General features: G+C 35.5%; 1 protein-coding gene across 3 annotated transcripts in view; it reads right to left on the bottom strand.

The window, feature by feature from the left end:
- The window catches only part of LOC124186453 (zwei Ig domain protein zig-8), a 365,445-nt gene that overhangs the window by 13,290 nt on the left and 335,234 nt on the right, over nt 1-16,921 (bottom strand). For all 3 annotated transcript variants that reach the window (XM_046578193.1, XM_046578192.1, XM_046578194.1), the window contains one exon: nt 16,515-16,612. In XM_046578193.1, the coding sequence (XP_046434149.1) occupies nt 16,515-16,612 (98 nt within the window). The remainder of the gene's footprint in view (nt 1-16,514; nt 16,613-16,921) is intronic.

Genomic DNA, 16,921 nt, shown 5'->3' with positions numbered 1-16,921 from the left:
AAAAGTAATTGAATCAGGATCAGAATTTTTTCAGAAACCGTAGTTAGAATTTTTAATAGTTTGAATATCGATCTAACTCCACTCGTATTATTAGACTATTCAGCCTGCTGTGTAAGATGCTTAAACAAATTCGTTTAAAATGAAAAATAGTAAATTCTTTCAAAAATAGCATGTGAATAGTTACTTTGAGAACATTTAACATGTTAAATACAAATGTCGTTTACATTTTAAACGTATATTTTAAATGAAATCATTGCAAATATATATATATTACCCATCGGTGTCTATTTACAAACTGTAAGTCTATTTTTCCGAATTTTGATCATTTTCGACATCATGTGTGAAAAATTTGATATTTTTCAGTATTTTTGCTGAAATCTGATCACATTTTTTCACCCCCAAGACATTTTTGATAAACGTTACGCAAGAAGACATTTTTTTACTGCCATATAGCTGTTCATAATTGATTCCTGAAAAAAAGAGACTTGAGTCTCAACTCTCAACGCTTTAGTCTCCTAAATTCGGTCGATTATGATTTCATCATCCATCAACTTATAATTACTTTTATAATACACTAAAACACATCAAAAGACTTCACGAGGCTCACGAGGAAATATAATTTCGAGTACTTTAACCGTCTCTTCAGGATTTCATCAAATATAAAAATATTCGGAATGATTTTTGCGATTCTCGAAGATTTCACAAAGTTTTAACGATATCTTGAAATTTTTAAAATTTGATAGAATAGAAAAATATGTCAGAGCTTTCATTCGATTTCGAAATATTTCACATCATTTTAGAAATTCACAGGATTTTGTATCCCTGCTTCTAGGATTCCGTATATTTGCAAACTATTCCAATACATTCCCTGCAATTTTCACGGATAGTGCAAAAACTCGGAATATTTCACACGACTTCAAAGAGTTTCAACATGTTCAAAAAAAATATACAAAAACTCCACAAAATCGATCATTCTCATAAATCTCTTGGGAATTCTGAACGTTTCATAAATTTGAAATAATTTTTTAGATACCTCGAATAATTCCGATCGCATTTTCGATTGACCTCGTCGATTTTTTAGATCCGAAATAAAGCTTTCACAAAAATCCACGAGTCTTGGAAAAATGAAGCGCGATTCCTTCGAAGTTCCCAACAAAAAAAAAAAAGAAAAAAAAAAAATTCGTAGAAATCTTTCAACAAGATTTCCGCAAGCTTGAAAAGCGGTTTAGAAAAGTTTTCGGACATCGTCCAACTCTCTAATCCATTAAAGTCGTTTGCCGAAAATCCGGAAGTCGAGAGAAGGTTCTCCTCGCCTTTTGGGGTCAGAGAAGCGTGTCGTCCGATTAGCCCCGGGTTCGCCTTTGTTTTTGAACAGTCTCTTCTAGTCGCCAACCTGACCGACGCTAGTCATTGCTCAGGTGCCAGTTAGGATTCTCCTCGTATAATCAAATTATTTTGCCGCGCAAACGGACTACAGCAACGCAACTTCAAAGTCACTTATCCATACTTCCAACAGCTCGTATTCCACATGCCTGAAAATAGCCTGGATTTACGTTTCACTTGGATCTTGGGATTCCTAACGTTTCTTCAATTCGGGGTTGTAACAATACAGGTCGATTCGAAATAAATTACAAAGAGTTGTATGCTATACCGGGTCAATCTTTTGAAAGTTGAAAATCAACCGCGCATGCGCGAGTTTTATCGGCTGTTCGCGCAGGCTGACCATTCCCAGTTTCAGCCGTCAAACTTTGTTTCTGGCGGAGATTGCAGTTGATACGAATTTTCGAGGTTAGAATCGCAAATAATTGAGATAGCGACTCGGTAAGGTTTGGGAAGCATTTGTTGTTGGGTCGGAAAGTCGATTCTTCAAAGAATGATCGGAACTTAATGCTTGTGCTCTTTGAACATTCAAACGTACACATTTTGTTTGCGTTGGCCAGCCTGCGGGAAGATTTCGCCGGCGAATGAGATTGAATTATTTGGCGCATGCGCGGTTGATTTTCAAGTTTCAAGAGTTTGTTTTTATATTATTTTTTTGATATAGCAATTATAGCCGTAAAATCTATTGTATATTCGTTCATTCGTCGATCCAATCAATCATTCACCCATGCACTGGATAAATTATCAGTCAAAAGGTGTATAATATAAAAATTGTAAATTACAATCGTTTGTCTTTCGGTATAATTTTATTATAAATAAAAAATTTCTCTTTAGTTTAACTTGAATGCACAAATCGTCTCTCTTCAATTTGAATAATCTCTGCCCTGTATAATTTATCGACAAAAGTGTCTCTTTAATTTATGGTTCACGTTGAAATTTGTACCGATTACGACAATTCAACTGGATTTTGTACAATTTGTTGCTCCGCATTCGACGATTTCCAAATGGTGACGGGTTCGTTTACGCTCTTTAGAACAGTTTCACATTACCAAAGAAACATATCAATTTGTCAGGATCTCACTTTACTTTTTTTATTTTCATGATCTTGAGCGTGGGAACTTTACATCGGAAAATTGTAATAGTTCTAAGTCGCATTGTACAGGAGAACGGCACGGTATTTAAACATGATTCAGCACGTCGTACATCACAGAAAGCTTCGCAGAGAGAGAATTAAGCTCGTCTTCGAGAAGAAAGGTGTTGTAAGTCAATTTGTCAATTTGAATTGTGGTATTTGTTTTGGTTTGAGGCGGGGATTCCTGAATCATTACAAGGTAATTTTAGTCGATAATTCATAAGGTGAGCGATCATGTATAACTTATCCGTCTTGTAACTTGATAATTAATAAGGTGAGCGATCATCGTCGCCTGAAGGTGAAGTGAAATCCCTTGATACGAGGGTGAAGATCGCTTGGATTTTTCCACCTACGAGCCTCGTAAGATGGCTAATTATACCCGCGGTTAATTATTTATTAACATCAGGGAACCATGTGGCGTTATAAGATCTATTAACAGACTGCTTGTATATTTTCAGGGTCGCTTTCTCGCCTTCGTCTGCCTGCTTATAAAGCATCTGACTCGACAGGCGTCTCTAATTAGTGCCGAAAGCTCGCGCAACGTGTGTCACGGTTGAAACGTGCGTGGCTTAAATTTTCAGAAGGCAAATAAAATTAGGCAGACATGATATAAGCCGGCGTGTAACAACCGACTCAACCCCGCGAGGTTCAGGCAAATTAGCCAAATTCACGTCGGCAGGCTTTTCAAGAAAAACTGTTGTTATGGCGCTGTGCGATGGATAATTAAGCTAGTTGGTGAAAAATCTAAAAATCCTACATATATTATACAGGGTGTTGGAATTTGTACATTGGAATGGAGTGGATGTATAAAAGGAATAAAAAAAAAAATACAAGTTCCCAAATTATATTAAATAATCGATTTCTCTTGGTGTCCGATTTCGTGTCTTTGTATGTCGTTACAGTATGGAATAAACATTATGTCAGATTACATGGAATTCATTAGTAACCGCGATACATTTTTGTTTGTCGTTGGCGTACGAACTTGAATATTAACTTTAGGGAAAGAAAGGTGAAGATCAGAATTGTCGAAAATTTAATTCTCTACAAGTTTGTTTATATATATGTTCATCGATGCCCTAAGATTAAAAATAAACGAGATAATGCAGCAATTTTACTTCCGCCACGTTTTTTCAGGTTTGATTAGAAAAATATCGACCTCGGGAAAAGAAACGCGGAGACAAAAGTTGTAGGAGATTTCATTTAAGATTTTTCATCGATATTGAAAAGGACCGAATTATCCAAGCAAAACTGTTCTTCATAAAATTCAAAATTACGGGCATAAGGAAAAACCACAACAACGAGAAACAAAGTTTCGAGTGACGTAGAATGTTGTTTCAAATTCTTGTTTCAAATAATTACGAAGAACCCATCGTTTACCAAATAATTTCACACAGAAACTGCACATAAAACTTTCCGTAAAAGCACAAAAGTAAAACATTAAAAAACATTGTCGTCCTCGGAAAGTTTGAAAGAACGGAAAAAAAGAACGCTAAAATCTAGATACGGAAAGAAAATGAAATTTTTTTTCTCTACAACTTGTGGCAATAATAAAAAATAAATTGCAGCGAATCAATGATACGCGAAAATTTTTCGCAATACTATGTTTGATCCCGAAACTCGTAAATCGAATAACAATTTCGTAGAATGGTGTGGTTTTTGCAACGAAATAAAGCCGACTGATCAGAGGGCAGAGAGCTCGTGGGATTTGAAAAAAAAAAAAAAAAATTTCGCTAATGCGGGGATTGAAACGAATTCGCGAAAAATGGCGTAAATTCGGGGAATGCGTTCCGACGGGTTTTTTGCCACGTTTTACACATCCCGATGTATTTCGCGCAGCGCAGGCTTATATCCGCGAAATGATTACCGCGGGTCTGGGTCTTTTTTGTTTTTTTTTTTTTTTTTCTCTTCCTTGTTTTTTCCTCTCTTTTTTGCCCCTTGTTTTTCCTCGTTTTAATTTCGCAAATTGGGAAGCTCGATCGTCGCATTTTATTGTCCTGCAGGCTATCAGCCGCCGTTGCGCTTTGCACACAGCCCGCAATTTCTATTGTCTGCTGTATTGCGGGTCGTGCACTTGGAGCTGGGATTCGTTAGGAGCGAGCTGATTACGCGAATACGTTCCAACCGGGAATGGCGATAATTAATTTCGCCATTTCGCGCAATCATCGCCGTCGTTAACGACGATTTCCGAATCACCGGACTAAGATTGCATCCATCGAGTTACGGATGAAGAGTTTTGTTTTGTTTTTTTTTTTTTTTTTTAAAAGAATGATGTTCGTAACGTTAATGTAAGGATTCAATCTTAGGAAGAACCATTTTTTCGTAAACCTGGCGTAAATATTTCTCTGAAAAACTGCGAAATTTCTCGGAAAAAAATACGCCACATTTCACCGCAATTTATATACTTGTGGAACACGTGCGAAAATCTGCAGAGAAATTTGGCAGTTTTTCAGAAAAAAATATTTTTCCACATCTCTACTATTCACTGAGTTTCTTTCATAGACACCGCATATTTTTCTCGAAGCTGATACTCTGGCGAAAATTTTTTACGCCAAAATACGAAAATTTTCTACTACTTTCTACGTCATTTGGAACACTTTTGCAGTTTGGTCGTAGAATTTTACATGGAATATCGCACATTTGCGTAATTTGTCGTGGTTTTTTTCTTTTCACTGATCTGTATTCCTGTGGTCATAATTTCTGTAAGAGTTCATCATTTTTCGTAGATGATTGTATCTTTGGCTAATTTTTCTTTTTTTTTTCACGAGACTCATCCGATCGAGAAAAGACGAGTTCACAGTATACGACAGATTCTCTAAATCCGTCTACATCGTAATCAGAAGATGAAAAGGTCGGTACTCGGATATGGACTCAAATTTTACTCGGTACTTGACTTGTCTGCGATAAGTTTTTTTTTTGTGAGAGATATGCGACATCTAGCGGATGGTTTGGGTCGAAAATTGTAATTAGTTGTCATAGAAAATTGTAGATTTTCATAAGTTTTCGCAGAAGTTTGCAAATTTTTTAATGAAGGTCAACGCGGTTCTACGAATGAAAAAATTCCTAATGTTTTGGTTCATAATTTGAATTATCTTTTATAAAAAATCGTAGATATTCGTAAGTTTTCGTTAATCCGCGTAGTTTTCTACGAAATTTTACGAAAAAACCAATCAAATATACTCTCAGTATACAATTTTCATAATTTATCGTAGAAATTTGTACTTGGCTACGAAAAATACTATGATTTTTCACGATTATCTACAATATTTTACGATTTTCAACGATTTGCTATTATGTTCTACAATTTTTTGACGCCCCATAATTCTTCGTGATTTGGCGTAGAAATTATTTTCGCCAAGGAACTGTAGGATCCTCTCAAATAGAATAATCTATTTTTAAAAAGCAAAGTGTATCCAGATTTTGGAAATTACACACGTTTAAATTCGTTATAACTTCTCAAAACAACAATTATACTTTCAATATTTCGTTACATCAACGTTACTGACGTTCAATCTGGCGTTCTTTAAGCCTGGGATAAACTGTGTTTTGATTATATTTGATCGCTTGAAATTTCATATTTTTCAAAACGTGAAATTGTTTTCAAGATGTAGCTGCGATTTTCAAAGGTGTGCCGCTCATTTTATTTTCGCAACTTTGTCTTTCTTTTGATTCGCGATTGCGTCACGTTGCTTTTCTTTTCTTAAAAACTAAATTTTACCAACTTTTACTACGCGAGTCTTTTATAAAATTCATTTTTTTTTTTTTTTTATTTTAGCTTCATTGAGAAGTTGCAATTGTATTTCACCCGGACTCTTGCCTCATTTTTCTCTCCACAATTTTCAATACATCGAATGAAATATTTCATTTGACCAAAAAAAAAAAAAAAAATAATCGACGAAGTTTTTGTACGCGGTAATTCTTAAAATTAAAATCAAAAACTGCTATGTTCAAAATATCTAAATTGATAGACATATAAGGAAAATGAAAAGTCCTTTGTTCCTAATTGTCGAGAGCGATTAAGCTGTAAAATTTCATGAGAAACTTGTTTTTTTCTATAAAGATCTAGTTTTTTTTAAACACAAATAACGCGGTGTATATGAATATAGGTTAGCAGACGCTTTATTCAATTAGGATATTGGACGGGATCAGAGAAAGAAAAGGACCATTGGAATGTTCTCTTTGAAGTGAAGTTAACCCCAGGAATATTTGAGGAAATTTATCGATAAAGTTTATTCACTACGTTGTAAAAGTGGCGACGACAAACTTGTAACTCATTTGCTATCTGAAGTCGTAAAATGGATTCGTGCAGAACAGTTATAATTTACGATCAAAAGTATTCCGCCTTCTGTTATCGTAGATAGATTTCGCTAATGAAAACGGGTGAAATTGGTGTCCTTCTTTTTATATTAGCTTGTTTCGTTGAATAGTTACGTTTTTTGTTTTTCTCTATTTTTTGTTTAATATTTACCGACGAGCTGCACAAACAATGCTTTTTTTGCAACCGTTTGAAAAAATTGCTGTCAACAGAAGGAGAGAAAAAAGTCCTCAGAGAAGGATACCTCGTAAAGCGAATTTTGAAAGATCACTCTCAGAATTCGTACATTTTCTCACTTGAATAACGTGAGGATAATCTGATTTTTTAAAATCTATTATCACCTAGCCACATTCACGGATCTAAAATCTAAATGTAGTCAGTTCTAAACTAAAAAAAGCTGCGTTGATCGACGCCAAAATCATCGAAATTCATCAATTTGTTTTCGAGATATCGTTGTAAAAAAAATCGATCACATACACACCACAGATGTCTGTACAAAATAGGTCCGAGTTGATTTTCTAGACCTTGAGACTTCGAGATCTGGTGAAATCTCAGCTTTTCATTTTCGGGTTGATTACATAACAGCAAGCTCGTAGCAATTTTGGGGAAAATAATAATCGAAGTGGCGACCTGTATAAAAATTTAATATCCCGTACAAAAATGACCCATACGAATAATTGAAAAAAAAAAATAACTTATCATAGGTAAATAACCCAAACAAAAGTGACCTAAGACAAAAAAGTATCCTATGACAAAAATTCAACAAAATTTTGACAAGACATAAAATTGAATTAAACTAAATTCAATTCAATCTAATCAAATTTTCAATGTAATAGTTATTTCATGGCTTATCTCTCTTATGGCTTATTTTTCTGTGGGTTATTTTTTTCATGGGATATTTCTATCATGGTTTTTTTTTTTGGGATTTATTTTTCTTACGAATTATTTTTGTATGGGTTATTTTTTTCATGAGTTGTTTTCGCGTGGGTTTTTTTTTGTCCTGGGTTATTTTTTTTTTCATGGTTCATTTTTATCACGAGTCATTTTTTTTCGTGGGTTATTTTTTCACGGGTTATTTTTGTCGTGGGTTATTTTTTTCGGGGGTTGTGTTTTTTCACAGGTTATTTTAGTGCGGTTTATTTTTCGTACAGGTTATTTTTTCATGGGTTACTTTTTTGTGGGTTGATTTTGAAACGAGTGATTTTCCACGCGGATTATTTTTGTCGTGGCTCATTTTTCTCGCGGGTACATGTTTTTTCACAAGTTGTTTCTGTGCGGTTTATTTTCCTTATGGGTTTTTTTTTTTTTTTTTTTTTTTACAGGCTATTTTCGCCACGAGTTATTTTTTTTAACAAGGTACTCTTTTCACGAGTTATTTTTTCCTGGATTACTTTTCACACGGATCATTTTCGCACGAGTTATCTTAGCGTCGTTCATCATTCTCACAGGTTATTTTTGTGTCGATTATTTCTCTCGAGGGTTATTTTTGCTTCGCGAGTTATTTTTGCGCGGGTTATTATTTCTCGGGCATTTGGTCACGGTACCGATTCCGTGGATTATAATTTTAGGATCGATTCGGGTTCTCGCAGTCGGGCGGTTCAATCACGGAGGTCCCGACCATCTGTCGCTCGGTTATTCGTGGGGCCGCGATACGTGTTGCCTGTAGGATCCGGACGTCGCGTCATGTGTATCCAGAGTATCCGGACACGTGGTGGGCGGCGGGCATCGAAGTGGTTTTATAACGCGGCCCGCCGACCGCGAAGCCCCGGACCCTCGTCGAAATGACCATTCTGAGGCGAAAAGCACGTGAAACTATAAATCACGATTTGTATCCACGCCACTCGCACGGTCTATACGGCTTTCGAAACACGCTCACGCCATTGCAGAATCGAGGCCAAGATACCGCTGCATTCCTCCTTCGGTTATTTCCTCTTTTTCAAAAATTTTTTTTTCGCGATATTTTTGACAGAGGTGCGATCACCAAAATTTTTTTTATTCCTTTTATGGTTAACAACAATAGACAATTGCAAGGTGCTTATTGTTGATGAATTTCTGTCTTACGCAGAGTCGATGAAATACCGAATGATCGGTAGAAAGAAAAAAAAAAAAAAATAAAAAAATTCAAACACTATCTGTCAACTTGATGTAATGAGGGGTATAATAAATGATGTCAAATTTTCGTGTACTATTACATTGAATATTAAGAAATAGCGTTCCAATGTATTTTTTTTTTGAAACTTTTTTTGGATTAAGTGATGGTTCGCATTTCAAAAGCCACGAAGAAGTATACAGAGAATCGTTTTTCTTCAACTATTTTGTGATTACAAATCATTAAGATGTTTCAAAAACTACCAAATAATTATATGGTGGAGATTGAGAAAATTTATGCACGAATTCTGTATTATGTAAATCGATGATTTTATAATAGCGAAACAGGAGTTTGACATTGGGTTTTGTTTTTTTTGTTCTAATTTATCTGATTATAGATATCAATCACTAGCATAAATTGTAAATAAACTGATGTTAATTACTAATAACCAACGTCAATGGGTTAATCACTGTTGTAATCTGGCGTGCATACGCCAGTTATCTTAGCGTCATGTATCTCATGTAGTCTCTGTAATCTCTTGTAATCTTTGTCATCTCTAATCTTTGTAATTCGCGTAATCTTCATTTAACCATTGCAGTCTTTTGGTAATCTTAACTCTGGATTAATAATCTTTAATCATATCCCTGAAATCTTTGTAATTCTTGTAATCTCTTTGTAATCCATATAATCTTTGTGTAATCTTTGCAGTCTTTTGGTACTCTTAGTAATCTTGATTTTGAATTAATAATCTTCAATCTTGCGTCTGGAATCTTTGTAATCCTTGTAATCTGCATGTAATCTTTGCATTCGTTTGGTAATTTTCCCAGTCTTAGCGTCTCTGAAATTTTTGTAATTCTTTTTTCTTTGTAATCTTTGTAATCTTTGTAATCTTTGCAATCTCTGTAATCTCTTTGTAATCCGTGTAACCTTTGTGTAATCTTTGCAGTCTTTTGGTACCCTTAGTAATCTTGATTTTGAATTAATAATGTTCAATCTTGCGTCTGGAATCTTTGTAATCCTTGTAATCTGCGTGTAATCTTTGCAGTCGTTTGGTAATTTTCCCAATCTTAGCGTCTCTGAAATTTTTGTAATTCTTTTTTCTTTGTAATCTTTGTAATCTTTTCAATCTCTGTAATCTCTTTGTAGTACGTGTAATCTTTGCGAAACTTTTTGTAATCTTTGCAATTCCTGCTAGCCTGAAATCTTTCTAATTCTTGTAATCTATCTTCAATCCCTGTAATCTCTGCAGTATTTGAGAATTCCTTGTAATATTTCCAATCACGTGCAACTCGTTTAATCGTTGTCGGTGTACGCCACTTTTACGTAGTGATTAACCCCTTGACAAACGTGAGTATTTTATCGCTTGTTCTTGAAATACAAAATCTAATTCAATTTGTATGGTATTCTTTAGTATTAATAAAATTTGAATGTGATCCATATTTTATACATCCCTACAATTAACGCAGCTACAAGATGGACGTAAAAAGTACAGGGTACCGTAAAAGACGAGCAAAAAAAAAAAAAAAAAAAAAAAAAAAAAACGAAAGACAAAAAAAAAACTTGTACGAAATCTTTGGAACGCATCCAGATACTTGGATATATTTTGCACCCTGGCAAACATTTGTCTGTATCACTGTTACCTCCAGATTGAAATCGGACGCCGTTTATATACGGGTACCCTGAGCCTATGGGAGTCGGAAGTGGTCAGAGATATTTTCTCGGCCCGCAGGACAACACGTCGTGACCATTCGTTAAGCCTTACAGCGTCGATCGATCCTCTCCTCGTCTCTTAGAGGAGCGGAAAATTTTTACGACATGCAGCCTGAGTCATCGGAATTTTACGAAAGATTCATGATTTTCGGCCATTTTGCATTCGGTGAAAGTAAAAAAAACGCATCGAAGAGTACCAGCAGCGCGATTGATAATTTCAAACTCTTTGTGCGAAATGGAAACATCTGGGTCACTCGGGAATTTTCAAATTCAATTTCCATTCCAATTTACAACGGTATTGATACCCGGCTGTTTACTCGATCCGAATTCAATTCATTTAATTTCAATCGTCCGAGGGCTGCGAATACTTTACTGACAATGAACCTAAACAACCTTCTGTTAGCGGATCTATGAACCTTCGACTTAATTTAATTAAACGTTCTACTCGACAAACGCAGCTGACGATACAAAACCGAAATTTTCTTCATCTGCTGAATTTTCGATACGCAATTTCGTCGGATACTGCGTTATACTGGGTAGTCGGTTTTAATCGCCGTGGGCGAATATTTTTAAATAAAAAAACGAAAAGAAAAAAATACAAGAAAATAGAGTTTGCAAGTCACGTTTGATTTTAAATAGGGAACATTCATTTCGGATACGCCAGTAGCCGATAGCGGGTATCAAAAATGGACTTGGAGACGTAGAAATAGAGAAACGTAATATTTTTTATGTCAAATTTTTAATCTCAATTTCTTTCCGTTTACCTCAGCTTCCACACCATCGTCCTAACTGTACAGTTTTCTTGCGGATATAAAATTAATGAGTATAAATTTTAAAAAATTTCAAAATATAATTTCTTCATTTCGCCTTAAAATTCGTGTGTCATCTCGCTAATGAATGCTCGTATCCAAAATACTAGCTCGACAAATGAAAAAAATCAGTATCAACTTTACCCCATTCACCTACACCCTCCAAGTATTGTGTGAAACTTTTTCTTCAATCGTTTTTTTTTTTTTTTTGTTAAAACCGACCATCTTTATAATCCTCCAGTGATTCACGTGTAATTCCGTCAATAATTTATTTAGAAGTATCGTATGATTTTATAATTACTCTACCATTTATTTATTCGTGAAGTTTCTCACGTGTCAATTACATAATTTCGTTTAATCTTCAAAAAAAAAACATAAAAAAAAAACTACACAATTTTTGTCGACACTTGCGAAGAGTATACGCTTTTAATCGGAAGAAAAAATTGTTTCGTACGACTTTGGTACAGAGTACGAGGTAAATGAAATTCCGTATAATTTGTGTAATTTATATTTCGGGTTGAATCGCGATATAAAACAAGAGTAGGGTGAAAAAAAAAAGAAATCCATACTTCGCTCGCCTTTTTATATAAATTATACATAACGCGTTTCCTCTTGTGACGTGATCCATGCAGAATATATTTATATGAGGGAATTATGTGTAAGTCGTGGCGAGGTGAGGCGAAACGGAGGTAGAAATACTGAAAATAAATATCCAGCCGATATTGACAGAAACGCCGACGTTTGATGTATGACGTATATGACGCATGACGTACGGCCTATGAAGTATACACACCCCATAGCTGGCGGGGTAGTGGAGCTGATTTACCACGTATCTATATTTATATGTACGCACACACACACACACAGACAGGCACGCGCATATGACATATGTGTACACAAGCGCAGATCTATTTCCCGCAACGTCCGAATGATTTATGTATTGACTCGCGACGAAATGAAAACATTCCCGACCAATTTATGATCGGAGGCTAGGTGGCAAGGGCGACGCGGATTCTGCTGCAACGTCAAGAAAAAAAACTATTCCCTTTTATTTATATCATCGACGAGTCCGAAAATCTGGTAAAAACGTTGTGCTTTTTTTTTTTTTTACTTTCAATGCATATGTAATTGCGAAGCGATCTCGCGTAATAAATAATTTTTGATGACGATGAAAAAAAAAAAAAAAACCACTTCGTGACGGGGGAATTCAACCGATTAATGTACCTAATGGCAATACCCCCTTATTTCGTACCATTTTGAATAAATTGAAGATTTTGACTCCGAATGCGTTGAGACAAAATTGAAATCGTTTGGATTGGATCAGAACCCAAAACCTGAAGATGAGTTTTTAAAAACTCTGACACTCATAGTCACCATTTTTTTTTTTTTTCACTCGGAAGTAAGTGATATACATTTTTGTTGTTGGATTATGGTTTTCTTGATTTTTTCGACTGGATTTCAGTGTCTCATTTCAACAATTTTAACGTACTTTATTATGAGTGCTAATTTTGTTTTTCTCTTTTCTGTAATCTATACCATTACCATGTATTTCTCACAAAAAATCCCGAGCAAAATGGCCGGTAAAACCAAATGTCGTAAATTTGCTGAATTTATTTGAATGAAATATGCAAATCCATTTGAAAAAAATGATAAAACATTCCGAAACCCGTTTTCGTTTTAGTTCTCAGTTCATTGTTCTAAATCAAAGTCAAAATAACGGCGTATTTCAGGTAGCTTAAGTAATTTGTTTGAAAAGCTGCTAAAAAAAAAAGTTCTTCGCAATATTTTTATGGTTTTTGCGATGAGGATCGTAACGTGAAAAAAATAAGACAAATGTGAAATGAAAGGAGTGTGTGATTTGGAACCAAGTGTGCCTTACACGTAAGTTTTATGCTCTCTGACTTGAGTGTTCTTAAACTCACCAAGCTTTGTCCAAACGACTAGTTAGTCGTAACTACACCGAGAGAAATTGCGGTGAAATAAGTAAACAACGAATATAGTTCTGGGTACGAGATGAAAAGTTTTTTTTTTTTTTTTTTTAGCTATAATCAGAAAATCTAGTATGCGTTATTATTCTTTTTGATAACAGTCACTCTAAAACATGAAAATTTTTTCTTCAGTCGTCGTTCAACGCGTATAGAAACGTTCCAGAGAGCGTTCACTGATGAATTTCCAGTAAACTGTACGTGACAATTTTTCTCCCGGTAAAAAGGTCAACGTTCAACAGCCGAGCTCAAGTAATTCACTTGAGGATTACGGCGTGCTTGTTTCTTGGCTGAAGTAGCTCAGAGGTTATAGATATAATGCCGTGAGTATACGACGTCAGTCGTTCACTGCTGCAGTTGTGAATTCGAAATTCCAACGAGACTGTAACAGTTACTGAACTCAAAATCGTCAAACTCTGAAGTATGCGCAATATGCATTCTCGCGAAATGGCCGATGAATTATCGGGTTTCATACACATATGCGTTGAAAAACCCCTCTGGAGACTAAACTATGGAAATTAATTGCATGAGAATGCAGAGAGAAAAAACGAAAAAAACTTCTTGCTAACTCCTCTCTGTGTTCGGAAATTTTTTATTTTAATTTTTTATTACAACTGCGATTCAAGAAGAATTTTGAAATACGTATTGATGATGAATATTTTTCCTTCTCTTCCTTTCCATCTGTTTAGTCCTCAAAAATTTTAAACAAGGTAAAAAAATGAGAATGAGAATGAATAGCACCCTCAAGTTTTGAGTATGTGATAAACCATAAATTATGTATTTATTAAATGTAATCCCGATAAATATTTCACGATGTTTTTATTACTGTATAACATTAGACTGTATCCAAAGAATCGACTATTTTTTATTTTCCAAAATTCAAGTCGAAAATATTGTTCCAAATGACGAAAAAAAGAAGCTATCCAAGTTTCAGCACTTAATATTAATATTCAGAGGTGTATGATCGTGATTTTCTATTTCCCATTTAATTAACACGGAAAATTTTTCATTTAACTATGGAATTTTATAACTCGTCAACACGTTAGTTTACTGATGAGACCAGTACCTACTTTTATAGAGAATTTAACGGTCTAAAAAACAGGCCTGTTATCATTTTATGATAAATCTACCCTTTCAAAAGTTATTTAATATCCTTAAATACCTTTTGACCTTAAATAACGCTACCTATTTTGAGGTTGGTCACCCTGACAAGAAACTGCTCTCGAATCGTGACGCATACGCATTAAATTTTAGCAGACGACGGACCATCCAGTAGTTAGAAATTCATCCTGTACACGTTAATTAATTCAAACACAAATGTAGGTACTCGGAGTGTTATTTACCTGGTCGTCAGATTTTCTGTTCGAATTTTCAACATGCACCTATGTTGTATGTACACTTGGGGACAATGAATCTGAGACGGCCAATTTTTTACACTAGACAGTTATGTTGGCAACACAGAGAAACCTGCAGCGCCACAGTCGGCCGAGCGCGAAAAAAACCTAATATTAATAAACATAACATAACCCATGACCGTCGAATCTAACCTTAGAATACCGCGGGGATAATGACTTGTTGGGTTGACGCGTATTTTAAGGTTAGAATCGACGGTCACGGGTTATGTTACGTTTATTGAGATTGAGTTAGTTTCGCGCTCAGCCGACTATGGCGCTGTAGGTTTCTCTGTGCTGCCAACACAACTGTCTAGTGTAAAAAATTACCCGTCTCAGATTCATTGTCCCCAAGTGTGCATACATATTACTGTGTAGAAAAAGGAAGGAATAACCAAATAATTATAATTCAATGTACAAACAGCAAAGCGACGAATCGAGGGTTCGCAAGTTGGCCAATTTGCAGTTCGGCCGTTTGTTTACCGCCAATCGCGTGTTGCGCATACGGTGGTTGAAACTGGGCTTACAGCTTGCGCATGCATCGGCCCAATTGTGTGTCGACATCGATAGCCGTGTATGGTAAATTGACGAGCGTCAAAGGACAAGCACGCGGGAACTAAATTGCGGATACCGCAAAACCCGCTCCAAACCGTACCCGAATGCAGAAGTAAAGGAAACCCCGAGGCTCCGGTTACTTCCGGTCATTAGAGGGAAAAGCCGCGGTTATTCCGCAGGTTCGATCTCATTCCGCAGACCTTTCAACTTCCAGAGGGACGAAAATTCCGATAAGGATCAACGAGAGCGAAAGTTTCGCGAATTTCAAGTCGAAACGATTTTCTCCCACTTTTTTTTCCAACCACTCAATTTTTCCTGGGTAATAGATTTCGGGCGCTTTTTTTCATCTCGGTCAATACATGATTTCGTGACTTTGGTGATTATTTATGGATATACACGATTTTGAATATTTCTTACTTGAAGTTTGAAAAGATTGCGAAATTTTTACGGATAACACGAGACATCAAACGTAATTCAGAGAATTGTTCAGGGAGGTTATTCATGATTTTAAAAATGCAAATGATTTTGGAGAATGTCGGAAGATTTTACGGGACTCGAAAAGTTCGATTCGTGGACTTGGCGAGATTCCAAGCTTTTCTGTAAAGGAAATCGGCAAAAATGGGAACACGGGCAACCTAAAATTGAAGATAATTTTTCTTCCAATACGAAATTACATTTAGCAGTATTCCAACGTTTTTTAAAGCAAAACAACACGGAACATATGAACAACATACAAACGAAATTTGTACAAATTTCTTTTTTCTATAAGAATACGATTTTCGAATGAAAAATTTGGCATCATTTAATTTCCCTAATTTAATTTCCCTTTCTTTTGATTAAGAAACCTGGGAAAATTGTAAAAAGTTGTTCTTACGTAAATCCGCACCCCTAACTCATAAATAATGCTAAATTCCCATGAGAAAAAATTTGAGGGTAGGAATTGACACCCAAGTTGACGTGTTTTTTTTTACCGTGAGGGTTCCCCGTTTTGCTTTACAGTGTCCCATTTTCAATTGAGTCGGTTAGCTGCTTCGATTTTGTAGAGCGATATTCATAGCTGTAGGGAGATTTAAAATTACGTGCGAATATTCACGATGATACTCGATTTACATATAATTAACATATATTGTACAAGAATGTGAAAATCTTACCGTTAATTACGTGAACGTTGACGCTCGCGCTTTCCGCCACAGTCGGTACGCAGCTGTAATTTCCCGAATCGCTTGGTCTGGCATGGGTGATTTTCAATCTGCACAATCGAAAAAAAAAAATATACAGGATGGTAAACGGCGACGGTTTAATTAGTGACCGTCAATCGGCGGCTCGAGTCAATGCTTGATCCGTATTTAACCGGGAACCAATCCCAGTCAGCACGATTTCAATTTTCAACGATGTGTATTTCATTTGGCGTGTTTGATGTAATTCCCTCAAGCATGATTCAGTTACTGGAAAGCGAAAAAACTAAGTAATTGTTTTTTTCGAGAGGTTGGCGAATTTAGAATCAATACCCTTTCGTTAATTCAATTACGAAATTTACACGATAAATAATTAATTTTTC

Source organism: Neodiprion fabricii, chromosome 7 (assembly GCF_021155785.1).
Source record: "Neodiprion fabricii isolate iyNeoFabr1 chromosome 7, iyNeoFabr1.1, whole genome shotgun sequence".
Classification (NCBI taxonomy): Eukaryota; Metazoa; Arthropoda; class Insecta; order Hymenoptera; family Diprionidae; genus Neodiprion; species Neodiprion fabricii.
This window is presented reverse-complemented; position numbering and strand designations above follow the sequence as displayed.